Source organism: Archocentrus centrarchus, chromosome 13, assembly GCF_007364275.1.
Source record: "Archocentrus centrarchus isolate MPI-CPG fArcCen1 chromosome 13, fArcCen1, whole genome shotgun sequence".
In the NCBI taxonomy this organism is placed as follows: domain Eukaryota; kingdom Metazoa; phylum Chordata; class Actinopteri; order Cichliformes; family Cichlidae; genus Archocentrus; species Archocentrus centrarchus.
Genome location: NC_044358.1, coordinates 36,815,820 through 36,843,740, shown reverse-complemented (window position 1 = coordinate 36,843,740; position 27,921 = coordinate 36,815,820). Strand labels below are relative to the sequence as shown.

General features: G+C 43.3%; 1 protein-coding gene across 1 annotated transcript; it reads right to left on the bottom strand.

Moving 5' to 3' along the window:
* Window positions 1–5,966: 5,966 nt before the first annotated feature.
* LOC115790504 (von Willebrand factor A domain-containing protein 5A-like) lies at window positions 5,967–27,628 on the bottom strand. The gene is given in 29 exon segments (XM_030744302.1): window positions 5,967–6,300; window positions 6,407–6,530; window positions 7,091–7,236; window positions 16,576–16,627; window positions 18,201–18,213; window positions 18,353–18,377; window positions 18,744–18,964; window positions 19,421–19,524; window positions 19,608–19,654; window positions 19,657–19,725; window positions 19,728–19,764; window positions 19,904–19,918; window positions 19,920–20,019; window positions 20,110–20,189; window positions 20,384–20,528; window positions 20,626–20,714; window positions 20,802–20,929; window positions 20,932–20,980; window positions 21,122–21,193; window positions 21,195–21,233; window positions 21,322–21,375; window positions 21,378–21,467; window positions 21,470–21,492; window positions 22,927–23,019; window positions 23,022–23,054; window positions 23,057–23,147; window positions 23,242–23,444; window positions 23,824–23,871; window positions 27,615–27,628. Coding segments are annotated over 28 exon segments (2,265 nt in total). The 5' UTR covers window positions 23,867–23,871; window positions 27,615–27,628; the 3' UTR covers window positions 5,967–6,220.
* Window positions 27,629–27,921: the final 293 nt, after the last annotated feature.

The window sequence follows — 27,921 nt, the reverse complement described above, 5'->3', positions numbered from 1 at the left end:
TTCTTGTAGGATAGTCGTAGCCGTGCACCCGTTATAACGCTGTGACATTATACATAATGTCATGACTTTATCTGGCGACTTCTAGCGACTTTTGAGAGAGTCAATAACAACTTTCTGTGATTTTCTTAACAATACTGAGTCCACTGGAAAATCGACATTGGAAATCCAAATTTGTTCACTGAAAAATACAGTTGCTCTTTCAATGACATAAGTCTTTAAGTACAATATAATTTATTCCAATACAGTTATAATATTATGTAAATGTCTATGAGCTTTTAAACAAATTGTTGGTGGCTAAATCTGATATGTGAGATATTAATAAAATAATATTGATAGAAGTTTCGATAAATGGATTTAAGAATATTAGATTCAATTTTCACTTAACTGTGGGACATATGGAAGCGTAATCTACAAAGTGAAGTGGTACAAAACCTGGTGTTCCGAAGGTGAATGTCTACTTGTCTATTACTCTCCCCGAAGACAACTAATAGGTATCATGACAAGTGAATCACCATCGAAATCACTTCCCACAGAAAATAGATACAAGTTCTACTAGCTCTCTACTGGGGCCAGCGTTAGGCCCAGGATACGTTGTGGTCACGAAGCAGGTGTTGTCAATTGAGAAACTTTGCCGTTAGATTTAGTGACTTGTGGGGGTTACACCTCTCCATTACGAAACCCCGCTACTCCGAAACCCGAAACCGGGGGTGCATATCCCTAACCCCTTACCCTAACCCTAACCCCGTTCGGAGTGGCGGGGTTTTGGAAAGGAAAAACGTCCGCACTTGTGGGCATCCCTAGCGACAAAAAAACATTTAGCAACTTTCGCAACCTTTTGGTGAATCTGGCTGCTCGTCTTTAAAGTGACAAAAATTATTGTTCTCAACATAACTGTAGCTTTGCGCCGCTGTCAGAAGCATTTCTAACGGTGAATCAGTGCTGCAGATTAGCTCTGATCTGTAAAAATCCGCTAGCACTGTCTTCTTCTACTACAGACATAACCGTCCCCACACGTTTTCTAGAGATTGGCATTGCGTGCATGGTGCTGTGACATCATACGTAATGTCATGATGTCATCTGGTGACTTTAAGCGACTTTTCAGAGAGCCAATTGCGACTTTCTGTGTATTTTAGCAGGACTGAGTCCACTGGAAAATCCATATTGGTTTTTCTCTTACAATGGCTGCCGTTCCTCATGGCCCAGGGATCCTCTGGTTGTCGTCCCCCATGCCCCAGGGGCCCTCTGGTTGCCATACATCATGGCTCAGGGGCCCTCTGTTTGCCATATTCTGTGGCCCAGGGGCCCTCTGGTTTTTGTACTGCATGGCCCAGGGACCATCTGGTTGCCATATCCTGTAGCCCAGGGGCCCTTTGATTGCTGTCCCCCTAGGCGCTCTAGTCGCCGTACCGCATAGCCCAGGGGCCCTTTGATTGCCGTTTCCTGTGGCCCAGGGGCCCTATGGTTGCCATATCCCGTGGCTCAGGGGCCCTTTGATAGCCGTCCCCCGTGGCCCAGGGGCCCTCTGGTTGCCATATCCCGTGGTTCAGGGGCCCTTTGCCATCCCCCGTGGCCCAGGGGCCCTCTGATTGCCGTCCTCCGTGGCCTAGGGGCCCTCTGGTTGCTGTACGACATGGCCCAGGGGCCCTCTGGTTCCTATGTCCTGTGGCCGAGGGCCCTCTGACTGCTGTCACTCCCCCCAGCCCATTTCAGTTAACCCTTATAGACTAAAGAAGTACAACTAAAGAAGATCCTAGAATAGAGGGCTCTATCGCAATCAGCATCGACATCGGTATCTGGATTGTTGTTGGGCCCCCCCTGGGCCCCCTGGATCCATGGGCCCCGGGGCGCCAGCCCCACTCGCCTGGTCGGTAATACGGCCCTGGTAGGAACGTAGATCGACCAGTAAATCGAGAGCTTCGCTTTTACACTAAGCTCCCTCTTCACCACGACAGACCGGTGCAGCGTCCGCATTACTGCAGAAGCAGCCCCGATCCGTCTGTCAATCTCCCGTTCCCTTCTCCCATCACTCGTGAACAAGACCCAGAGATACTTGAACTCCTCCACTTGGGGCAAGAACTCGTTCCTGAGCCGGAGAGGGTCACAGTCGATCATCTTAAATAACACTTATGAATACAAAAAACCCACAAAGTTTATAGAGTCCCCATGATTTGTATATTCCAGCTTTTAGTGGCTATACAGCACCAGTGAACCTCTTACAAAAAGATTCACCTGTTTATCTTCTATCATAGCTCCTTCAGCAAACATGCTCTGTCCTCCAAGAACATTTTATGAGATGAGACATCCTGTTAGATGCCACATGGGGATAATTTTCTGGTCCATAGATACAGAGGAGAGAGGAGACTCAAAACTGAGAAATGAGAAACCCAAACTGTGACATTAGGTAAATGGATAGACAAACTGCTGGGAATCAACAACTCTTTATTCCCAACAGTTCTACATCACCTGAGTTTACAGATTAATTTGTTCCTCCTGTTACAATTATGCTCACCAGTAAAATCACAGCAGGTATGTCACCTATAGTTAAATCTTTGCACTATAAACATTCATACAAACCTCCCTGAACTCAACAAAAAAAGGATAAGAGAACATAACAGACCATAACTCATCATTAGAAACAACATGTTTGTCTTTTATTTTGAAACTCTGACAACCAACCACTGATTGTTATTCTTTTGGTTCAATTTATTCTTCATTGGATTGTATGTTGTTATTTTTACACAGTACTCAAGATAAAAAAGTCAATTTCTTTTTGTTCGGTCACAGGACATACAGTTGTAGCCACCGAAAGTTTCCGGCCGATCCGTGACGCGACCTTGGCCGGTCCTTGGCCGATTCGTGGCCGAACCTTGGCCTAAACGCAATCCCCCGCTAATGACGTAGGCATTCCGGCCACTGGTGGGAACGCCCCTAAGCAGTATTTGGGGAAAATGGTGGTAATGTCTTGTTTATCCACCAGGAGGAGCAGTAATAGTGGAAGTGCATTCATTTACAGCCCGCTGTATACTGTACCAAGGAAACCCGGTCTCACGGCAGTTCGTGCAATAGTCAGGAAATTTAATCTATTGATTCGTGCTCATGAACACGAATTCCCTCTTTTTTTCGTGTTACTCAGCACGACTTATAACCTGCCTGAAATGCAGTGGGATAATGTTCGTGCCTCTGAGCACGACTTCTAAGCTGCAGTATAAGCTGAATTTTTTTTATTTTTTTTGCCCATGTCCCCCACTTTTCCCCCCTTTTCTTTTGAACTGGAAACTCAGACGCTGAATTATGCCTTTACTTGCGATCCTTAACCGCCACTTTTCCTTTTGACATGAATTTCTCCTTGTTTCATTTAATGTGGGGTGCTGCTTATGGTTGTAACGAGGCCATTTGTAAATGCAGAAAGCAGCACCATCAGAGCCTGAAGGCAACCATCATGGTTTCATGTTATTTCTAGTAAAAGTCACTTTTTTTTTCTTTTTTTTGCTTGATCCATAAAGATAGACAGAAAAATGTTTTGGACACATATCTGCAGAAACATATTTCACTGTCAGAGGTCTTTATTCCTCTTCTTTTTATCGTGGTTCAGTCACATAAATAAAATCTTATTAAGTATCAGACATCATCTCTTCAGAACAGAGGAACAAAAAAGACTAAATTATTAAATTTGTTCACTTTGGGTTAATTGTTATTTGGAATGTCATAAAACAGACAGTTTTTGCAAATTCAGACTCAACTCTAACTGTAATCTGTAAAAAAACAAGGAAGGGTCATTAAAACCAGCACAAGAGGTAAAAACTGGTTTTCATTTGATTTCTATGTATCTCAAACACTCTAAAATTAAACACATGATGATTAAATCCATTAAATCCAGCGTCCTACCGGCCTGGCATCGGGGTGGATGACGCCATCATCTACCTCCTGCACCGAGCTCTGACCCACCTGGAGAAGCCTGGAAGCACTGTGAGGATCATGTTCTTTGATTTCTCCAGTGCTTTTAACACCATCCAGCCAGGACTTCTGAGAGACAAGCTGGAACTGTCAGGAGTGGACCACCACATCTCCGAGTGGATACTGGACTACCTCACTGACCGCCCACAGTACGTGAGGACACAGGGCTGTGTCTCTGACAGGCTGGTCTGCAGTACGGGGGCCCCACAGGGAACTGTGCTGGCACCGTTCCTCTTCACCCTCTACACTGCAGACTTCTCCATCAACTCCCCACGCTGCCATCTGCAGAAGTTCTCTGACGACTCTGCCATAGTTGGCCTCATCACAGGTGAGGATGACTCAGAGTACAGACAGTGGACTCAGGACTTTGTGGACTGGTGCCAGCGGAACCACCTCCTGATCAACGCCGCTAAAACCAAGGAGCTGGTGGTGGATTTCCGCAGGCGCAGACCCACCACACGGACACCGGTGAACATCCAGGGAGTGGACATTGAGATAGTGGACTCTTATAAGTACCTGGGTGTTCACCTAAACAATAAACTGGACTGGACTCATAACACTGATGCGCTCTACAGGAAGGGTCAGAGCAGACTCTACCTGCTGAGAAGGCTGAGGTCTTTTGGAGTGCAGGGGACACTCCTGAAGACCTTCTATGACTCTGTGGTGGCATCAGCCATCTTCTATGCAGCAGTATGTTGGAGCAGCAGCTTGTCTACAGCTGAGAGGAAGAGGATAGACAAGCTCATCAGGAAAGCCAGCTCTGTCCTAGGATGTCCTCTCGACTCAGTGCAGGTGGTGGGAGACAGAAGGACTCTGACCAAAATAACATCACTGATGGACAAGGTCTCCCATCCCATGCATGAAACTGTTGCTGAGCTGGAGAGCTCCTTCAGTGACAGACTGCTGCATCCTAAATGCACAAAGGAGCGTTACCGCAGATCCTTCCTCCCAGCAGCTGTAAGACTTTATAACCATCACTGCTCCCAACAAAAACCACAATAGCCTACACAATGTAGGATAATATATAATATACTGTAAATAGTCCGGCCTGTTAAGGTTCAACACACAGGCACATCATGTACATTGTATATAGTGTTATTATTATTAGTAGTATTAAGGTTAATATTGTTTGTTGATTTTATATATATTCTTTTCTTAATAGTGTGAATTATTATATCTTTATTTATATTTATAATAACTGCGGCTGCTGTTACACCCAAATTTCCCCTCTGTGGGACAATAAAGGCTGTTTCTTCTTCTTCATTTTGGGAAAAGTCACGAAATTTGAGTTGATGGGATTTTAACAGTTATTTGAGTTTTAAAATGTTTTAATGATTCACTGCAATTTGGCCATAAAATCATTCATTAAGATACACTTGGTACCTTTTTGTTTAGAAGCTGGTGTGAACTGTGGAAATATTTATTTTAGCTGTTTGGAGAGCAAAAGGAAGAGCAAAAAGTGCACTAAAAAAGGAGCTCTCTCCCAATTTTACCACTGCCTTTTATCGCCCAAACTCACACCTCCCCCTGCTGTTATCAGGACCAGTGGGCATAGACCACCATCCTACCCCGCCCTTCTATCCACATTTTCACTAACTTGAAACACTTTTAGGGTGGTCTTATCTCAATACACAAATTTACTCCCTAACATTATTACAGTAGCTCAGGTGGGACTTCAACTCCCCGCTGCTCGACCTCCACACTGGCAGAGCTGTGTCAAAAGTGCACTGTGTACAAAGGTGAGCCTCTAAATATGAATGAGTGCAGTTCTACTAGTGGAAAAAACCCAAGGCCCTGGGCAGAGCAGGCCTCAGTCCTTTCCACTCACCTAAAGCATGCAGTGTTCCAGTGTGTGAGTGACAATATAAGTGACAAATAATATATAATGTGACCATTAATCCAGTGTGTGTGATTAATATATGTAACAATACATGATATAAAATATTGATAGTAAATACTGATGTCAAAATGATAAAAATACACCACAGTACTCAGAGTAGTTCTGACATTTTTTACAGTCATAAATCCAAATTAGGTGCAAACATCAAATACAATCAACAATAAAGAATCCATAGATAGATAGATTAGATTCCCTAATTTCTTTTGGGATCAATAAACTATCTATCTATCTATCTATCTATCTATCTATCTATCTATCTATCTATCTATCTGTAATATGAAAGAGCACTGAATCAAAGGCAGTATGGTGAGAGTAGATCTGCTTCTGTTCATCAGTCCTGAAGGTGAAGCCACGTTAAGAAATCCCTCAGAGCCTCAGAGCTTCTTTCTTCACGCTGCAGCCCAACAGGACATTTCCAGCTTCCACACACTCTGTCACACATGGTGCTAAAAACACAAAAACAGAGTCATAAGAATGGCTTTGGGGAGGAAAAGCTTACTATACCATCACACGGTGTTTAAAATAATAATTTGCTATCATCTTGGTTTCTACCATTCTGAGCACGGAGCCATGATGTAGCCTTCATAGCCAGAAGCTCCCACTCGTCCTTTGCATCCATCTTTAAACCATGAAGCCAGATCAGAGCCAGAATGGTGGCCCACACTTCACTGCTGGCCTAATTCAAACAGTCAAAAATTATCAAATAAAACAGAACACACAAAAAATGATCTTTCTTTGTACAACTAGCAGTAGCAGCTAGTTTAAACAGCTCCCTTGTCACAAGGGGTCACCAAAGCTCTGCATATTTGATGCCCTTCCTGATGCAGCCATAAAGGGATTTGTGTCTACTGCTGGAAATCTGCCATCTCCAACTGTGATAACATAAATAATCTAAAATAATGTGTTAATATACTTTCACAACAACTGCTGAGTGATGAGGGAAATACTTTCTCCTGCTGTGTGGTTACTTAGTAAAAATTAGACTTTGGTGCAGCTCAGTGGGTGCTTAGGAGAGAGAGTACCACCAGTACTTTGGCCTCTGATATACACGTTTATTTTCATGCAGCGAGGCAGGCCTACATTTAGTCTGACTTCCTTTTCATTTGTTGTATGTTCTCTTGTCTTTCCATGTGTTTAATTACATCCTGTGTTTTTGTCCAAATCATGCTTTCAAATTTAGTTTACAACACCTCACATGATCATTTTGTTTTATTATTTAAATTGACAACAACCCACCTTTGCAGGCTTTGACTTTTCCACCTCCTTGCTGCTCTTTCCCAGTGCAGCAGCCAGAGCTGGATCAAGCAGCCAGCAGCCAGACGCCTCCTGGAGGGAGACTAACTGCAGCAAAGGGTCTCTGGGAGGCTGATCGGGCACAGCAGCTGGTGAAATGAAAATATAATAATATAAAAAAACAGACAGAAATAAAAACTGGATCTGATTATGGCGCTAGATGAGAAGACTAAAACTCTACATGATAAACTCCATAAACCACCACACCACAAACTGTGTTACAAATAAAACATTACTTGCTTCATTTGAATATCTGCCAAATATTTAATAATTATATAAAAGATCAATACGCAAATCAAATGTTTTCAATTGCTTGAAGACATGAAAGAAAAATAGAAACTGGCAACAAGGTTGCTGTTTCTGTCAGCGTAGTGTCCAGAGGCTGGAGGCACTACCTGGAGACAGTACACCAGGAGACGTGGAGGAGGCCGTAGGAGGGCAACAACCCAGCAGCAGGACCGCTACCTCCGCCTTTGTGTAAGCAGGAACAGGAGGAGCACTGCCAGAGCCCTGCAAAATGACCTCCAGCAGGCCACAAATGTGCATGTGTCTGCACAAATGGTTAGAAACTGACTCCATGAGGCTGGTATGAGGGCCCAACGTCCACAGATGGGGGTTGTGCTCACAGCTCAACACCGTGCAGGATGCTTGGCATTTGCCAAAGAATACCAGGATTGGCAAATTCGCCACTGGGGCCCTGTGCTCTTCACAGATGAAAGCAGGTTCACACTGAGCACATGTGACAGACGTGACAGAGCATGACCGGTTTGGGAGTGGGTCAGTAATGGTGTGGGGTGGCATTTCTTTGGAGGGCCGCACAGCCCTCCATGTGTTCGCCAGAGGTAGCATGACTGCCATTAAGTACCGAGATGAGATCCTCAGACCCCTTGTGAGACCATATGCTGGTGCGGTTGGCCCTGGCCAGGGTCACAAGCTGGAGAGCTGCACCTTGAAGAAGAGCTGCAACGAGCAACACCTTCTTGTCCTGCATGAGGTGGCCATCCAAGCCGGTCCGAGCCTCTTCAAGGGTCCTGCATCTTCCAGTCTGGTTTATGTAGGTCAGTCCGGTCACTCCAGTTGCATCATGCTGAAGATCGTTCCCGTTCGACTACAAAGCGGAGGCAAGACGCTGGACACTCACGCCGTACTGGATGACGGCTCTCAAAGAACCATCCTTCTCCCTCCAGGTATCTTGGTCTGCAGAGACAGGATGAAGTTCTGCCACTCCGCATTATCAGACAAGACGTAATGAAGCTTAATGGAGCATCCATCTCGTTCGAGGTGTGTAATCCCACCGACACTCGGGTGAAATACACCATCTGCCATGCTTTCACGGCAGAAGAGCTCAGTCTAGCAGAGCAGTCCTGCACTGCAGAGTGAGTATCTCTGCAGTGCAGGAGAGGTTTGACTATCTCCATGGGGTGCCAGTGCGAGGGTTCAGCAGAGTCCAGCCTTTGCTCCTCATCGGCTCCGATCACCCCCACCTGATTATTCCTGTACATACAGTACTGCGAGGGCCCCAGGGAAGCCCCATCGCTGTATGTACCCTGCTGGGTTGGACCATAAAGGGACCGACCAACTTCTTAGAAAGTCCTTCCACTGCGACGTCATGTCTCCATGCAGCGTGCTCGTCTCCAAATCATGAATTACGTCGGTATGTTGAGATGCTGTGGCAAGTCGACACCCAGCCGTTCCGGTCTGAGAAGGAGGTAACACGCTCCAAGCAAGATCAGCTAGCTGTCAAAACACTGGACCAGCGAACTGTCTGTGTCACAGTAGATGGCATAGTCCACAATGCTGCACCTCTACTCTGCAGGCCCAAACTCCATGCACCTCCATCGGCGGTGATGCCTTTGTTACGTGCCACTGAGCGGCGCTTAACCAGCAATCCAGATCTGGCTAAGGTCTACAACGAGGAGATCCATAAACTGGAGAGAGCTGGATACGTTGTCAAGATCAGCAGTGACGAAGCAAGCCAGTCGGAGGAGTCATGGTACATCCCACACCACATTGTTCACCACAACGGGAAGGCCAGGGTGGCGTTCAACGGTTCTTTCCGGTACCAGCAAACCGCCCTCAACGACATCCTACTTCCTGGACCTAACCTTGGAGCCCCGCTGCTCAGTGTGCTTCTCCGGTTCAGGGAGTATCCAGTGGTCATCAGCGGAGACATCCGTGGGATGTTCCACCAAATCCAGTTACTCCCTGAAGACCAACCACTCCTTCGCTTCCTGTGGCGTGACATGGAGAAGGAGCGCAGCCCAGACATCTACGAATGGTGTGTTCTGCCCTTCGGTACAGCCTGCAGTCTGTGCTGTGCCATATATGCACTGCAACGGCACGTCAAGACCAACTGTACTGGTAACGAAGAGGTCCTGAACTCAGTCAACAATGCTTTCTACGTAGATAACTGCCTTCAGTCTCTCCACACTCCATCACAGGCCAGACAGCTGATTGACAAGATGAGAGTCCTGCTTGCTGCTGGTGGATTCGACATAAGGCAGTGGGCAAGCAACCGACCAGAGGTTATCGATCATCTCCCATCAGAGACAAGGACTGAAGGCTGCGAACTGTGGCTAACGGCAGAGAGAGTGGATCTGCAGGAATCCACCCTAGGTCTACGGTGGCACTGTTCCTCCGACACACTTGGCTACAAGCACCGCCAACCGGTAGCCAACGAGCCTACACTGAGAAATGTGTACAGAGTTCTGGCTTCTCAGTACGACCCACTAGGGTATGTTATTCCCTATACCACTTGTGCTAAGGTCCTGATCCAAGCCCTCTGGAGGCACGAGCAACAGTGGGATGAGCCCATCACCGGAGAACTACTCTCAGTGTGGCAGGCTTGGGAGAGTGAACTTCCCCACCTTCAGCACATCAGCATGCCCCGCCGCTACACTCCACTCAACATAAGCGCTGACCCTTCGAACGTCGACCTACATGTCTCCTGTGACGCCTCGGAGAAAGCTTATGGAGCCGTTGCCTACCTTCGTATGGAAGACGCAGAAGGGCGTCCACATGTGTCATTCGTCATGGCACGATCCCGGGTCGCACCGCGGAAGCAGCTCTCTATGCCTCGTCTGGAGCTCAGTGCTGCGTTGACTGGAGCACAGCTTGCCAAACTGTTACGCTCTGAGCTCACCCTTACCCTGAGGCACACAGTCATGTGGTCAGACTTGACCACAGTGCTCAGTTGGATCCGATCTGATTCAGCTCAGTACAAGGTGTTCGTCAGAACTCGCATAGCTGAAATCCAAGAGTACACCGATGCCAGCGACTGGAGGTACATTCCTTCCGTCCAGAACCCGGCCGACGACATCACTCGGGGGAAGGCACTGCATCAGCTGGCTCCACCAACCCGTTGTAATGATGGGCCCGCCTTTTTGTACGACTCTCCTAGCCATTGGCCACATAATTTGTTGGCGAGAGTGGAAGAAACAGAGGAGCTCAGGAAGTCCACGTTCTGTGGCCAACTTACAGTCCCTGATACCTGTCCTGATCCACTGCAGTACGACACCTGGTCTAACCTAGTAGACGCTACATACCGGTCTCAACACGGGGCGGCAGCAGCCCCCATGTCTGCTTCTGCTCGCATAGACACAGAGGTAGCTCTCCTGAAGTGAGCGCAAGCAGACAGCTTCTCTGAAGAACTCAGCCCTCTACAGCACGACTGTCCGATTCGACCTAGTAGTCACCTCATATCACTCTCACCAGAGTACGATCCCATTCTTGGTCTCATCAGAGTGGGAGGCTGCCTCCATAAAGCTGATGATCTACCTGAAGACTCGATTCATCCCGTTGTCCTTGCACCAGATCATCCCATCACACAGCTTCTGGTGAAGGACTACAACAATCGTCTCCGACACTCGGTCCCAAGAGAGAGTCTTCGCGGAGATCAGGAGGTCGTACTGGATCCTGACCCTACAATAATACAGAGAAAACCCAACAGTCAAAACGACCCCCTATGAGCAAGCACTTGGCGACAGTGGGAAGGAAAAACTCCCTTTTAACAGGAAGAAACCTCCAGCAGAACCAGGCTCAGGGAGGGGCAGTCATCTGCCGTGACCGGTTGGGCTGAGGGGAGAGAAAAGACATGCTGTGGAAGAGAGCCAGAGATTAATATCAATTAATGATTAAATGCAGAGTGGAGTATAAACAAAGTAAATAAGGTGAATGAGAAACAGTGCATTATGTGAACCCCCCAGCAGCCTAGGCCCTATAGCAGCATAACTAAGGGATGGTTCAGGGTCACCTGATCCAGCCCTAACTATAAGCTTGATCATAAAGGAAAGTTTTAAAGCCTCATCTTAAAATAGAGAGGGTGTCTGTCTCCCGAATCCAAGCTGGAAGCTGGTTCCACAGAAGAGGCGCCTGAAAGCTGAAGGCTCTGCCTCCCATTCTACTCTTAAGTATCCTAGGAACCACAAGTAAGCCAGCAGTCTGAGAGCGAAGTGCTCTGTTGGGGTGATATGGTACTATTAGGTCTTTGAGATAAGATGGGGGCCTGATTATTCAAGACCTGTAGGGAGGAGAAGAATTTTAAATTCTATTCTAGATTTAACAGGGAGCCAATGAAGAGAAGCCAATATGGGAGAAATATGCGCTCTCTTTCTAGTCCCCTGTCAGTACTCTAGCTGCAGCATTTGGATCAGCTGAAGGCTTTTCAGAAAGCTTTTAGGACAGCCTGATAATAATGAATTACAATAATCCAGCCTAGAAAGTAATAAATGCATGAATGAGCTTTTCAGCATCACTCTGAGAAAGGATGTTTCTAATTTTAGAAATATTGCGCAAATGCAAAAAAGCGGTCCTACATATTTGTTTAATATGTGCATTGAAGGACATATCCTGGTCAAAAATGACTCCAAGATTTCTCACAGTGTTACTGGAGGCCAAAGTAATGCCATCCAGAGTAAGTATCTGGTTAGACACCATGTTTCTAAGATTTGTGGGGCCGAGAACAAGAATTTCAGTTTTATCTGAATTAGAAGCAGGAAATTAGGTCATCCAGGCCTTAATGTCTTTAAGACATTCCTGCAGTTTAATTAATTGATGTGTGTCATCTGGCTTCATTGATAGGTAAGCTGAGTATCATCTGCATAACAATGAAAATTGATGCAGTGCTTTCTAATAATACTGCCTAAGGAAGCATGTATAATGTAAATAAAATTGGTCCTAGCACAGAACCCTGTGGAACTCCATAATTAACCTTAGTGTGTGAAGAAGACTCCCCATTTACATGAACAAATTGGAGTCTATGAGATAAATATGATTCAAACCACTGCAGTGCAGTACCTTTAACACCTATAGCAAGCTCTAATCTCTGTAATAAAATGTTATGGTCAACAGTATCAAAAGCTGCACTGAGGTCCAACAGGACAAGAACAGAGATGAGTCCACTGTCAGAGGCTCTAAGACCAGAGGCCGCCAAGCCATCAGGAAGCATCAGCATACTGTGTCGAGTGCTGCAGATGGCGAAGCAAGCCTACAATCCCCAAGATGGCCGACCTACCTGCTGCGTGCCTCCAACTCAACAAACTCCCTTTCTGGTCTACCGGAGCGGACTGCTTCGGCCCGTACGCGGACAAGATAGGAAGGCAAGAGAAAGCATTGGGACATTGTGTTCAAATGCCTCACGTCCTGCTGCATCCATCTCGACTTGATGCCGAGTATGGACACGGATTCCTTTCTCCTCGCCCTCCGTTGCTTCATAGCGCACCGGGGCAAGCCCTACGAGATACTCTGTGAGAGAGGCACCAATTTTCGTGGCGGCAAGAAGGAGCTCCAGCAAGCTCTTGAAGCTCTTGAGCTATTGCTCAAGGAACAGTTGGCCAAACAGTGCATCCTGTTAAGATTCAACCCCCCTCTCGCTCCACACTTCGGGGGAGCGTGGGAGAGGGAGATTAAATCGGTTAAGATCTCCCTCCAGACCATCCTGAAGGACCAAGTCCTCCCAGAGGAGGTCCTAATGACTGTGCTCACTGAAGTTGAGGGTATCCTCAACTCTAAGCCCCTTGGTTACGCATCCTCTGACTTGGCCGATCCTGACGCGATTACCCCGAATCTCCTCCTCATGGGGCGGCGAGATGCTTCGCTACCACAGGCAGTCTACGGTTCCAGTGACCTGCTGAAATGACGTAGATGGAGACACAGTCAGGTGCTTGCCGACCACTTCTGGAGTCACTTCACCCGCAGGTACCTACCTGGTCTACAGCCCTGCCAGAAGTGGAGAACTACTACACCAGACTTGGCGGTGGGCACTGTCGTCATGGTGCTCAATGGTGGTCAGCTCCAGCGAGCGCTGTGGCCTGTCGGGCAAGGTACGCACTGCAGAGGTGGACATCAAGGGCAACCTCTACACCCGTCCTGTCGCCAAGTTAGTCGAGCTTCCTGAAATGCCTGATGACGGAGACCCCAGCGCACAATAATCCAGCAGAGATTTTCCTGTTCTACGTATTCTCTCCACGAATCCGGGGGCGGCTGTGGAAAACTCCCTGCTGGAGTCAGCGTCATAACGCCAGAGACGTCAGTGGTGATGTACCCACGCACTTGTGTGCTCTCATGACTTTGAGGTTACTTAGCTAGCAGACACTTGCCGTGCCGCTCCTGCATTTCGCCATAATGGCAGTATCGTTGTGTGTACGTGTGCGTTGATGACGATGCAAGTGCATCAGTTTTGTCTGTATTCATGTTGTATTTCATCCGCTGCTGTTGGCTACATGCTGTTTAGTCTGTTAACCGTGTAACTTTGGTCTACCGCGAGCTCTAGTTCACTCCAATGGGGAAATGTCTAAGTCTTAAATGGCTCGCTAAACGCTTATTTCTTGGGTTGTAGCTGCATTAATAGTCGGGTTTGGGAGTACCTAAATAGTATTTCCGACCTGTGGTGTTATTTCCACCGTTCTGTAAGTGTTTGAGGCAGTAATTTAGCTTCTAAATGTTGTATTGGCCGTAAGTACGGTTCTGTGCATTGCCATGGGAACGGTTGTCTTTCTAAGCTTTCCAGTGGCAACACCGCTTTGCTATTTGTGGTTTCAAAGCACCATCTTTTGGTCACCAAGTGTATTGTGCTTGAATTTCCCTACGGGTGCCTAGTCTTCACCTATATTGTTCTGCCATTACTTGCCACTTGCAGTAATTTCGTTTCTCTGCCACATTAATGTTACTAGGTGCAACTGTATACCGTATGTATGTATACCGTGTAATATGACTCAATGTGTATATTCTGCATAATTTAGCATAATGTAGAACGTGGTTGTATAGTTTCTAATTACCTTTCTGTATACTTTTACTTCACAGAGACCACACACACACACACACACCTGTATTCTGGCACCCACACTTGGATCTTTATTCACCATACATTGAATGTGTATGCAACAGTTCAATGAAGAATCCAACTTTGATGCTTGTCTGTCAATAAATCTCTCAATATCACCTGAAGTCGCAGCTGTTCTCTGACCGGAGCACATAGCCAGTCGGGGGGGCGACCAGCCATCTACGCAATATAGCTCATGTGCAGTAATCTGTTTCTTAAAAATCCTACAAAAAAATTCTACAACTGTATATACATCCAATTTTAAAAATAATTTTAAATATATGAAACAATGTATAAAGTGAACTTTTCCCTCAAAATCTGTCTGTCAGTGTTGCATCCTCATATTTTCATAACCCTCACTAATCAAGAAATTGCTTGGTCAACTATGTCCCTGAGGACCCCCCTTTAATCTGTGCTGAATGCAACACAACCACGCACGCTCAAGTTGACATATTTTTGTCATAGTTTTGAAAAAACTATTCCTACAGTCACAGCTGGAACATGTCACACCGTCTTCCACTTATGATCATTTTCTTTAACAGCAGGGACTGAATTTAGGTAGTTTAGTGAGGTCATTGGGACAGCTAGCAAGTTACAGTGTACAATGCACTTTTTGTCAGAACATACACGCTCCTGTGTCAACTCCGTCAGACGTCGATTCCATCAGTTCCTATGCCTGACGGAGTTAACAAATCCACAACCTCTTAATATGCTAATATAAAATATTTGTAAAACATATTATAGGATTAAAATGTAGGATTAAGGATTAAAAAATATATAAATGAATCATTCAACTGATTTTCCATCACAACTATTAATCAAAACTAAATCCATACCGTTACTTGGCTTTACCGTTATAACATCTGATCAGTCTGATTCTTCTGTTTTTCAAGTCCAAACTCTGTTATTTCAGAACTTTCAGCTCTCTGTTATTCTGTCAGTAAAGTTTCCCCACCTGCTTCTGTCCTCTCCTCTGATTGGTTCTTGCAGTATTTATACAACCTTGATCATCATCCTTGATTTGCCAGATTGCCTAGTTTCCATGTTCTCTATTAATTTTTAAATTATTTACTAAATTATAAATCAATTTTACACAAAATGAATCACAGCCAGATGATGAGCCTGGCATCAAAATGTAGGGAAAATTAGATCTTTCATATGTTTTGTTTGCTCAGTAAGTTTCTGGCTCCTGAGGTATTACAGTGACTTGCAAATGATCAAAAATAGTATTACAGTGAACCCTCGTTTATCGCGGGGGTTACGTTCCAAAAATAACAGGCGATAGGCGAAATCCGCGAAGTAGTCAGCTTTATTTTTTACAATTATTATACAGTACTATAGATGGAAACCAAAGATCAAACCTGTTTTCAAGCCTAACACATTCTGTGCTGGACAGAGACCGAGGGACGGAGGAGATTGATTGACAGCCAATCAGGACCAGAACACGATGCACATTCATACACTGTTAAAAAAAAAGGAAAAAAAAAAAAAGCATAAAAAACTGCACTAAAAATAATCGTGAAACAGCGAGGCCACGAGAGGTGAAGCGCGTTATAACGACTGTATACATAAAAAATGTCTTCACTTACAGCCTAATGATACAGCCCATTACAGCAAACGCTGCAGCTACTGTACATACAGTATTTCACATTTAACATTTCAGTTTACAAACAGAAAGGTGTTGGTTTACTTACCCATGGGCCTGGAGCACGCTTTAGCTTGAATAGGCTGAACACTATAATTTTGAGGGAGGAAAAGCAGGTCAAAGCATTTCATTTACTTAAAAAGAACTACAGCAGTGTTCTCAAACTCAATGTCATCTCAGCATAGGGCCACTGTGTTTACACACACATATATACACATACACACACACACACACACATTTTGTACTGAAATAGAAGTACAAGTGCTTGCGTGCGTCTTTATTTGTATTTCTTACTTAAGTAAAAAACACTTCATGTAACCTGTAACTCTCAGCATGAACACAGCCTCTGAGCACCAGTCCAACACACAGCTTTACTGTAAATACATTACGGCAAACTGATCTGTTTTTATACAATCTTTCAATTACACAAAGTTAGCATACATCCACTTGTTTTGCAGTCCTTACCTTTAAATTTAACATCTCTTATTCCTCTTCTGCTCTTTTTCTCCATCTCTGAGGGAACTTCTCTCTCATTGTTTGCTCTCCCTGGAAATACAGCAGCTCTTCTTTTAGCTAGCAGACACATTGTGTGACAACTGCAGACACTTTGTCTGTTTGCTGATATTTGAGCATAAACGTTGCATTTAAAATTACCTGCTACAGTTACTTCATTTGTTTTCGCTATTTAAGATGCTGACGTACCGCGAGCGCAACGGACATCTGCCCTCGGTCCGGCGCACTGTAACCCCTGATTATAGCGCTATAGATGATATATAAATTATATGGGTTTGCCTTGTTAGGGATTATATTTTACTCAATGAATAAAGGACAAATGTTTAAAGGTAAACTCCAGTAAATTAATTAATAAACTGTGGATCAACCAAATAATAAACAAATGAATAATACATTAGACAGAGAGCAACAGATCAGAAAGTACTAGACTAACTTCTCTGTCTCAGTGCATCTTATTTTGAGGTTCGGCCACAAGGACGTATAATTAAAGCATCAGGAGAGAAGAGGCTCCATTACTGAGGAATCTGGGCCATGAAAAACCAGCTTGAACAAGACTGAATGACGAAGGTCAACTCGTAGCGCCCAGAGATTGTTTATGTTTAGATAAGAGGCTGTATAAAATGTTATGTTTAGACAGGAACACGGGCTCAGAGAGAGAGAGAGAGAGAGAGAGCACACACAGGCCTGCTGTCTCCTTCGGTCCCACATATACATGTGTGATTTTTCTGATTCTTTAATATATTAAATGTCTTACTTTTTTCATTAAAGTGTTTCAGGTGTCTTCCTTCATAAACAATCTGTTTACCTGTCATTGTCTGTCATTTTCGATATTTAAGATGCTGAAGTACCGCGAGCGCAACGGACATCTGCCCTCGATCCGGCGCACTGTAACCCCTGATTTTATTTTGATTTATTTTTTAAATTATTTACTAAATTATAAAATCAATTTTACACAAAATGAATCACAGCCAGATGATGAGCCTGGCATCACAATGTAGGGAAAATTAGATCTTTCATATGTTTGTTTTGCTCAATATGTTTCTGGCTCCTGAGGTTATTACAGTGACTTGCAAATCATCCAAAATAGTATTATACATAAAAACATGAACGTCTTCACTTACAGCCTAATGATACAGCCATTACAGCAACTATCACAGCAAACACTGCAGCTACTGTACATACAGTATTTCACATTTAACATTTCAAATAAGTAGAAACTGAAATTTGTTGGTTTGCTTCTATTTATGTTTAGAAACACAAACATTTGCTGTACTGTCATTTAGATTTTACTTACTGGGCAAGGAATCATCCATTTCCATGGAACCACCAACTGTGATGATGAGGGGAAAACAAAAAAAAAAATCAGATCAAAACATTTCATTTCTTAAAAAGAACTACAACATTTACCTTTTAATAAGTTAGAGTGAAATACAAATACAACACAAATTCTATAAAGAGCATTTAAAATATGAGATGTTCATCAGTCTGGTTGTTCTGTTTCATGTTATAACTCTACAGTCATTTCAGATCTTGTTACTTTCACCTCTCTGACACCTCTGCCACTAAAGTTTCCTCACCTGCTTCTCTTCTCTGATTGGTCACACTTAACATTTCAAATAAGTAAAAAACAGAAACTTGCTGGCTTACTTCTGTTTATTTGATAGCAGTGCACAGATGTGTAGATGTGTGTTACACTGTCATTCAGCTTTTACTTACCTAAGTATAATGCCTTGGGTATCTCAAGGAGGCATAACCTATGATGTAAAAGAAAAAAAAGGAGTCAGGACATTTTATAAGAATTTTTTTTACAAATATATTTTTGAGGGCATATTATGGATGTACAAACACAACACAAACAAGACACACGACTACCAACAGTGTTGTAGTGGTTGTTCTGTTTCATGTTCTAACTCTTCACTCATATCAGATCTTGTTGCTCTCACCTCTCTGACATGATTGACACTAAAGTTTCCTCACCTGCACCTCTCCTCTGATTGGTCCCTGCTGGATTTATATTCTGCTCTTAAAGTTATCATTGTACTCCTTTCATTCATGTTCAATTATCTTTATCTTTAAGCTGTGACTGACAGTTTTAGTTTTTCCTCTTGAAACAAACTCACAGGGTGTTGGAATATTTCTGCGCACAAGAGGTCCTTGAATCACTTTGCTGTTGTCTTTGTTGACGGCAATGAAGGCGGTGAAAGAACTGCTCACTCCTGATTGGACACTGAGTTTCACCACCTTCTCCTTCACTCCTCCATCCTGCTGTCCTCTGTGCTCTCTCTCCTCCATCTCCAGGGAGCGAATAAGAGTCCGAGCACCCAACCTGTGGACTGTTAATCTGGAGATGAAGGAAAACATTACAGAGTCATAATGTTTGTCATTTTTCTCACATTAGTTTGTCAGTAACTTGCATCTATTTTTATTCTATTCGATCCTTTTCAGGGTTTTACCATTGCCTCTGGCACCACAACAGATTTTTCCATATGCTGGGAAAATGCGCACAATATTTGGACATGACTCCTAACAATGGCTCTTTGATTTCACACAAGCTTAATTATTTGAAAGCAGACTGAGACTACTCATTTTTAATGTCTGTCATCAGTAATGACATACTGATACCACTAATCCAAGTATGAAAAAATATGATTTAGAAACAGTGACTGCACTGAAACATGTTTAAGAGTAGATAAAAAGCATTAGGTGTGTGTTATTAACAAACTGTTTTGATATTTAAACCCAACACCTGTAATCTCATGATTCAAAGAACAATGCTGCTTGTATTAAATGATTTTACCCAGTGTCTGCTGCAGGTTTGAGACTGAAGTGCAGCTGGTTCTCAGAGGGATGACCTGCCAGGCTGTACTTCACTGTCACACAGCCCTCTGCTGCCTCTGAGCTCTGAGACAGAATTACAGTGTTTGAAGTCATGTTAATGACTGTCATCAAATACCTAAACAACAACATGACGGTGCTGCTCCTACCTGTTCAGTGAGCTGGGCATAAATCAGTGACCTCTGGCCTGGGAAAGTGCTGTGATTGGTGGAGAGAGGACAGTGACAGACACTTCCTTTGGTAAATCCCATGTGACTGAGATGTCACCACAGTCGGATGCAGAGCAAATTGCAGCGACTGCATCACCTGACAAAATAAAGAAAAACTCTACAAATATACACAACAGCTGGAACAGACATTTTACTCACTGCAGGTTCTGATCTCAAATACATATCTGCTGCTGCTGCAGTGTTTCACCTCACTTCTAATTGTGTTTAATGTCTACTTTTGGTTGCATCCTGGTCAGTCCCTGTGATGAACTGAGAGTGACCTCCTCCTTCTTTGGCCATCCCATTGATGAGAGCAGAGCTGGCCCCTTCCCCCAATCCAAAAGAGAAACACCTGCAGTACAACAGTTTTCTTTAAGTACACTGAGGACATGTTGGACATCCTGGGAATTGTGTAGATATAGTTGTGTGTTTGTGGTTCCACCTGTGAGAATCTGAATTCTCCTTCACCAGATCTATCACTTCTTTGGTGTTCCCCACCTCTCCATCAGTAAAGACAAACAGCTGAGGGGAGAGTTGGTACATAAGGGACAGAACATCAGACCCAGAAACACACAGTTTGTGCTGAGAGCTGAGTTAGCCCTGCGACAGCTGGCAACCTATACAGGGTGTACACTGTCTCTTGCTGTATTAGCAGCTGGGATGGGCTCGAGCCCCCCTGTGACCCTGAAAAGGATGAGCAGAAGAGAATGTGTTACCTGTCTAGGCTGATTGGGAATGCAGGGCTGGCTGTAAATATGTTTGAGGGGCTGCAGGATCTCCGTTCCACCCAGATCAGCCTCCATCTGCTCAACTTTCTTCAGAGCTTCCTTCATGGTCTGCTGGCTGTACTCCACACTCTTACTGCCATCACACAACATGCACCAAAACACACATGCAGATAATTTACCAAAGACAGCAGAGACTTTCTTGAGCTGACTGATATGAGGGAGAGACTTACGGGAAGATGTGTTCATAACTGAACCCAAAACTGTAAATATTGAAATAGCAGCCCATTGGTAAACTCTTCAACAGGAGCAGCAGAGTATCCTTAAGAGAAGAGGGAAAACATGGTGAGACCACTGTGTGAGAGGGTCACTGAAAGACTTTATGATTGTAATAATTTATTATGGATACCCTGGCACTGCTGATGCGACTTTCCTGCTCCTTGCTGTAATCGTTAGCACATCTCATACTTCCAGATCGATCCACTAAGAACACAAACTCTCCACATGAAGCCAATGAAGACATCACAGACTGGGGGACTCAGGGTACAGACTCACCATCACCACTGGATCACCCATCAGAGTGCCTGAAACACATGACATGGATGAAAAAAATTTTCAGTTTCACATTTTATAATCAATTCCAACACAATAAAGCTCCCGGTTGAAGAATGGATAAATCACCAAGTTTATATGCAAACTAATTATTTCATTAATTTTCACTGACCTGGCCTCAGCAGAGGCCTGTCCTGCCTCCACCACAGCAGTGGGCTGGTGGGCATCTTTGTAATAAATCAGCAGTTCCAACATCTCTGTCAAACTTGTGTCCTGCAGCCAACTTGACCTGCCAGACCACAAACACATTCATATTTAGTTCTCAGTAATCAGTAACACCAACCACACACAGCAGACAACATCAACGCTCTACCTACCGTGGCCTGGGTTTGATCAGTGATGAGGTACTGGAGAGGGTCCAGGGAAGCAGTTTGGACTCTACTTTAGAGACTGGACGAGGAGAGGACACTCGTGCAGAGAAAGACAGACTGTAGGGCACCAGAGAGGCTGGAACAGAAGTCCACCTGGACACCTGCCACCTTCACTACCTGCACACAACATCAGGTTAGAAATGCTGTAAATATTGAGGCATTACACACTCAAACCATTTTACCTGAGAAGAACCTGTGGTCCACATGATGCTGGAGCTCAAACAAGGAAAATAAGACTTTTGTTCAGGAAACATAAATAGTCCTGCAAAAGCTTTTGTTCTTTCTTTATTTCCATGACTTTATCCTATAAAATGGCATTATGACAAGTATTGGTACAATAAGGTAAACCTAATAAAAACCAAACAGTGAGTGTGAATTAGTTTATTGTCAAGGATTTTACACTAGTGAGAGGTTTACTTCTTTTATGTGACTTTCATAAACTTCTTTATGATCTAACTTGTAGTGAAATAAAGGAAACCCCATATAAAATTTGGTTTACTGTCATTTAGTTAACACATTTTGATGATATAAAATCGTAACAGGGAGAGTCAGTGTTTTTCCCACAAACACTGACCTGTAAAAAACCAAGTACACCCCATGATTTAAGAGCTCGTACAGCCACCTTAGCAGCAGTAACTCAAAGTAACTGCTGTCTGTATCTGTCTCTGATGTCATTGTGGAGGAATTTTGGTCAATTCATCTTTACAACATTTTTTCATTTCATTGAGGTTTTCACATATTTGCTTATTCGCAGCTCTCTTCAGGTCCAGCCACAGATTTCAGTCAGGTTGAGGTCTAGACTTTGACCGGGCCATTGCAGCCACCTTGATTTGTTTCTTTTCCAGCCACTCAGCTTTAAACTTGCTGCTGTGCTTGGGATCACTGTCCTGTAGCATGAACCAGTTTGGGGAGGTTTTAGCTGTCGGACAGATGGCCTCACATTTCACTCAGAATACTCTGCATACAGAAGAGCTCATGGCTGATTCAAGGACTCCATGGTGCTAAGGTCGAGTGGCTGCAAAACAAACCTAAATCATCACTCCCTCCACCACCATGCTTGACTGTATGAGGTGTGTGCTGATAAGTTGTGTTTGGTTTTCTGCAAAAGTGACACTGTGCATTATTGTCAAATATCTCCATTTTGGGGCCTGTCAGTCCAAAAGACTTTGTTCTAGAAGTCTTGTGGTTTCCTCAGATGCAACTTTGCAAACCTAACCTCTGCTGTTATGTTCTTTTTAGAAAGATGTTGTCTCCCTGCAACTCTGACAAAAAAGCCATACTTGTTGAATCTTTTTCTAATTAAACTGTCATGAACTTTAACATTTAATATGTTAACTGAGGCTGGTAGAGTCTGAGATGTAGCTCAAGGGTTTCTTTTTTTTCAGTTTCCCTGAGAGTTAAGTACTTCTTCTGGTTCTGTGTTCACCCCTGAGTTTGAAGATTTTTCTTTTTTTTACATTTTGTGTTCCATCAGTGATGTGAAGGTTGGTTTTAAGACTTTCCCTGGTGTAGCTTAAGGATTTCTGGTCCAATATTTTGAAGTTTTCCTACCCTGAGGTTGGTATCGAGGGTTGAGCACAGCAGGCAGACAGAACCTCAGCCCATCATCAGCCTGCACAGCCAGCTCAGTGACGTACTCCACCTGATGGAGGCGCTCTCTCCTGGAGGCAGACTGCCACACTCAGAGAGAATATATCTGGACTCTGCTCACTCTCCTCCAATAGGAAGGCCTGCTGACCGCAGCTCAGAGCATCATCATACTCCTCACGAGCCTGAAGGACGGAGACACATGTCAGTATCATTCACTGTGTTTATTGTTGTCTTTAATCTTACTTATAATGAGGTCATATTTACTGTCCAGCTCACCTCCTGTTTCTCCTTCACCTCAGCTACAATCTGTGTCTGTCCAATCTTAGCACTGAAATGACAGACAGCAGCATCTCCAGGCAGAGGGGAAGACAAAACAGCCTCTAATGGTTTGTCCTCCTTGTTCTCGTAGTTCAGAGTGGAGACCACTGTAGCCACATGGTCCCTCACCTCCAGCTCCACCTCAATGCTCTTCAGAGGAACTGACAGAGAAACAGAATTATGACAAATACACAGACCATACAGCAAGATATTATTATGTGCCATTACAACAAAAAATATATGTAAATAGACTAGTTCTTATATAGCGCTTTTCCACTCTGAGCACTCAAAGTGCTTATGCAACACGTTTACATTCACACTCATTCACACTAGCACTTCGCTGTGTAACTAAGCTAAGTGCTTTTATTGTCTAACATTCACAGACATTCATACTCCAACACTTGTGTCAGAGAGCAACTTGGGGTTCAGTATCTTGCCCAAGGATACTTTGTCACGCAGCCTGGAGCAGCCAGGAATTGAACCGCCAACCTTCTGATAGCTGCAGAGAAAACAGAAGTCTCTTTGTTTTCTACTCAGTACCTGGTTCCTTCTCCAGAGTTAGCAGACCGCAGCAGTTCATCATCGTACCTGTGAAAACAAGAACATTTGAGCTCTTAATGTTGGAATTTTACTACTGTGTTTTCTGGGTATTCCTTAGTGTAGTGACTCAACACCTGTTTTGCCACTACAAATTAAAGTAGGGAGTACTGCACTGTTGAGTTGCTTTGAATTAACCAGCAAATGATTCAGTTTCCAAACATTGTTCCATTGATCATTATTTACATGTTTCAATAATCCAGCTACTCCAAGGCTTCCATACAAGGCAAGACAAAACACATGGACATGCAGAAAAAAAGCGGTCAAAAAAAAAAAAAAAAAAAAACCCACACTCTCCCTGCTCAATGATTCTCCGTGCAACCACACCAGAGACCAGGTGAATATATTCATACTCATTCATTAAACACTCACCATTCCTAATCCAAGGAATGCACATGCAACACCACGTGGCTACCTAACACCATTAACTGCATATGGCTTCTATACTTGTAATAATAATAATAATAAAATATTTATTGTTGTAAGTTATAAATATTTACACGTGAATTTCTTCACGATGTTTTCATTCTGATTATGATGACGTCAGTGAGTGTGACCTGAGGGGTCTACTAGGAACGAAGCTTCTTCGGCACAAAATGATCCCTGTGAGTGCTGCCTACTCTAATCAGAGACATTATCAGGTGATGATGATAAAAACGTATTTTAAAACGTATTTAAAAATGTATTTTAAAAAATTAGGACACAGAGCGTAAAATAAACATTTTACTTCGAGTTAATTATTTTACTCGAAGGTGCTGCTGATTATTTCTAAGGTGGCGGCTGCACATCAGAGCTCTGAAACTTTTTTGTTTTTTTTTTGCTTTTTTTATTGATATACCATATTTGACCCCCTTCCAGGTAAAAGTATCTATATGAAGAGATTTAGACAGCAACCAGTTATGTATTTCCTTCCAAAAGTTGCATACAACCTGGCACTCAAAAAAACAGATGTTCTGTTGATTCCAACAATGATTTACAAAAATAACAATTCTCCATTCAAATTTGAATATTCTTTTAATAAATTCCTGCGAAGGATAAATTTCATTTAAAATTTTAAAATGGATTTCTTTGACTTCAGGAAGGATTGGAAATTTCAGGAATTTAGTTCTGATGGATCGAATTTCTTGTTTGTTAAAGTTTTTTAAATGATGTGTTCTTTTAGAAGATCCAGGATAGATCTCATCAATTAAAAGTTTTCTCAAAAATAGGTTATTACATTTTTTCTCTACAAAGTTTATGCCATTGATGAACACTTTATTTAATCTGGGGGTTGGGGTCTGATCTAAGTTGTTTCTAATTAGATTAATCATTGCAGCTGGAATATTGTCAACTACACTTCTGTAGTCATCAGGGCTACAGACTATTTTATATTTGTCACTAAATTTGTCATACTTTAATAGATCCCCCTTATCATTTTACAGATGAACAATTGACCAAATTTGTTTTTTCCATCCATCCTTCCATGAATATTGACTTTCTTCTCCTTAGAATCACCCTATTGTTCCACAGTGGAACATTGTGTGGACTAAAGTTATGTTTGTAAATCATTTTCCAGTAAAACAGAACTTGTTGATGGAAGGCAAGAAGTTTCACTGGTAATTAGAAACCTCAAAGTCACATTTCAAAAGAAAATCTATGCCACCTAATTTTTTAAAGACAAAGTTGGGTAAAGAGAACCAAATATCCTCGCTGCATTTTAAAAGGACTGCAGCCATCTTAACTAAGTACACCATTTATAGTTTCAAAGTCAATTGCTTTTATTCCTCCTTCCTCAAAACCTTTGATCATGTCAGCTTTTCTAATATAATGATGTTTATTTCTCCAAATGAAGTTAAAAATGAGGGAGTTTATTTCTTTTATGGTTTTGTGTGAAAGGGGTAAAGAGTACGTGGGGTATATTAGTCTGGAAATAAGTTCAATTTTTGTCAATAACGAAGAGTGTTAAGTCTCTTTGCAGCCAGTTATTTAGGATTCGTCTGGATTTTTCAATTGGCTTCTGGATGTTTTTTCTGTAACTAGATTTAGAATCTTTGGACACCAATATACCTAAGTACCGAACCTCCTTTTTCACTGGAATATTGTATAACACATCTTCAAAACTATCATGAATACTTAGGAGTTCAGATTTTTTAAGGTTAAGAGTTAGGCCTGAGACCCGGGAGAACGATTCCACCACCTGAAGAGCAACCGGTATTTGTTCTTTATTTTTCAAAAATAGTGTTGTGTCATCAGCTAACTGACTAATAACTATTTTTCTTTCATCAAAAGTAATGCCTTCAATTTCCGAGTTTCTCAGACTGATGGACAGCAGCTCAGCAACCATAATGAACAATAGTGGAGACAAACTGCACCCTTGTCTTATTCCTCTCCCTATATTAAATCTTGGGCCTGTGCCTTCAGGAAGGGAGACACAACTATTGATATCTGTGTGTAACATCTTAATTATATCCAAAACATAGTGCATAGAATATTCTAATGTCTTATAAATGAAGGGATGCTCAACTGAGTCAAAGGCTTTTTGAAAATCAAGGAATAAAATATAAGCGGTATCTTTCACGAGATCTTTGTAATCTAAAAGATCTAAAACTAATCTAATATTAGAGCTCTGAAACTCTAAACTGGATCACTTGATGTTTAAATGTCACTGTCCCGCTGCCTGATACAGGAGACGAGGAAACTTTGTTTTTAGGCAGATCAGAGTGAAATGAATCTTACTGATCAAACAGGTGTGCTTGGTCTGTGTTTGTGTTCTTGTAGTTAAAATTCCAGCTGTGCAAAACAGACTCAGCAGCAGAACAGCAGTGGAGTTAGTGAGGCGCGGCTTAATGACCTGCGCAGATAAAACGTGTTCCCCCCCGCACAGAATCTATACTGTAAATTAGAGAAACAGTGGAAACGTGGCGCTTCACCTGATCTTAAACTGCAGCTCTGAATGTGACCTGCTCCTGATCAGGTTATGTCAGTTATTCTGTGGGGCGTGAACGACCCGGGAGAAAAGTCACGCGGAACAAATTCTCAACTCAACTTATTTATAAAAACACTTTAAAATCAGTGCCATTGGCCAAAGTGGTGTACACAAGGAAAAACAAACAGGTTTAAAAGTACATATAAAAACCACACGAAGTAAACATAACATTAATAAAAACATACACATAGGTTAGAGCAATAAAACAATAAGAGTCAACATGTTGAACATCGGATTAATTCTCACGGCGGAAAAAGGAAATAAGCAGGTCCGTTAGCTTAACGACTACAGGGAGATTCTCCGTCACCGTCTGTAGTGAAGCCGCTTCGCTATCAAGGGGGAACCCCACCCCAGGGACCTCGCTTCCCGCGGGGCAGGAAAAGATTCATCCGGCTAAGTGGGGCATGGTGGAAAATTTTGAGAACCATTGGGGTTACCACAGAGAAGCCACTTCTGGACAGTTTAGACTTTAAACTCGACATAGCTCACTGAGCCTTAATGTGGCTTCGTAATACAGGCCTCAGGTTTATTTATTTATTTTTTACCACCAGCGCGTCCCACCCTGACTTTCACTTTCACTGTTGTAGCCCCACAGACCGTTTATTGTATCTCAGTATTGACATTTAAAGACAGTTCGTACTGAACTTCAGGGTAACAGCACCCCAGATTGCCGTCTTTAAGTTTTCAGGTTTGCATGTCAGTGCGCAGTGATATGATTCTGAGCAGTGAGTGATTGGGCTGCTTGAAGACATGCACGGTAGGAGCTTACCTCTGAGGACAGACTGATGTAGTCCGCGACAGTTTCACCTCCTCTTCTAAATATGAGAGAAATTCCGCTAAACACGAAGTATTGTCGCTCACCGAGACGACACGGGTATCCTTGATTTTCTTATGAGAGAGCACCGGATATGTGGGACACCGCCCACCCCCAGATCCCAGATAAGTGTAACGGTGTGAACGTGAATCTAAATCTGAATTTTTACAGTATTGTTAGCAGAGACAAGATGCACAGAGATCCTGGCACTGGAAGCCTAGACTTTACCGACGATCATTACGGAGGAACAAAAACACACCAG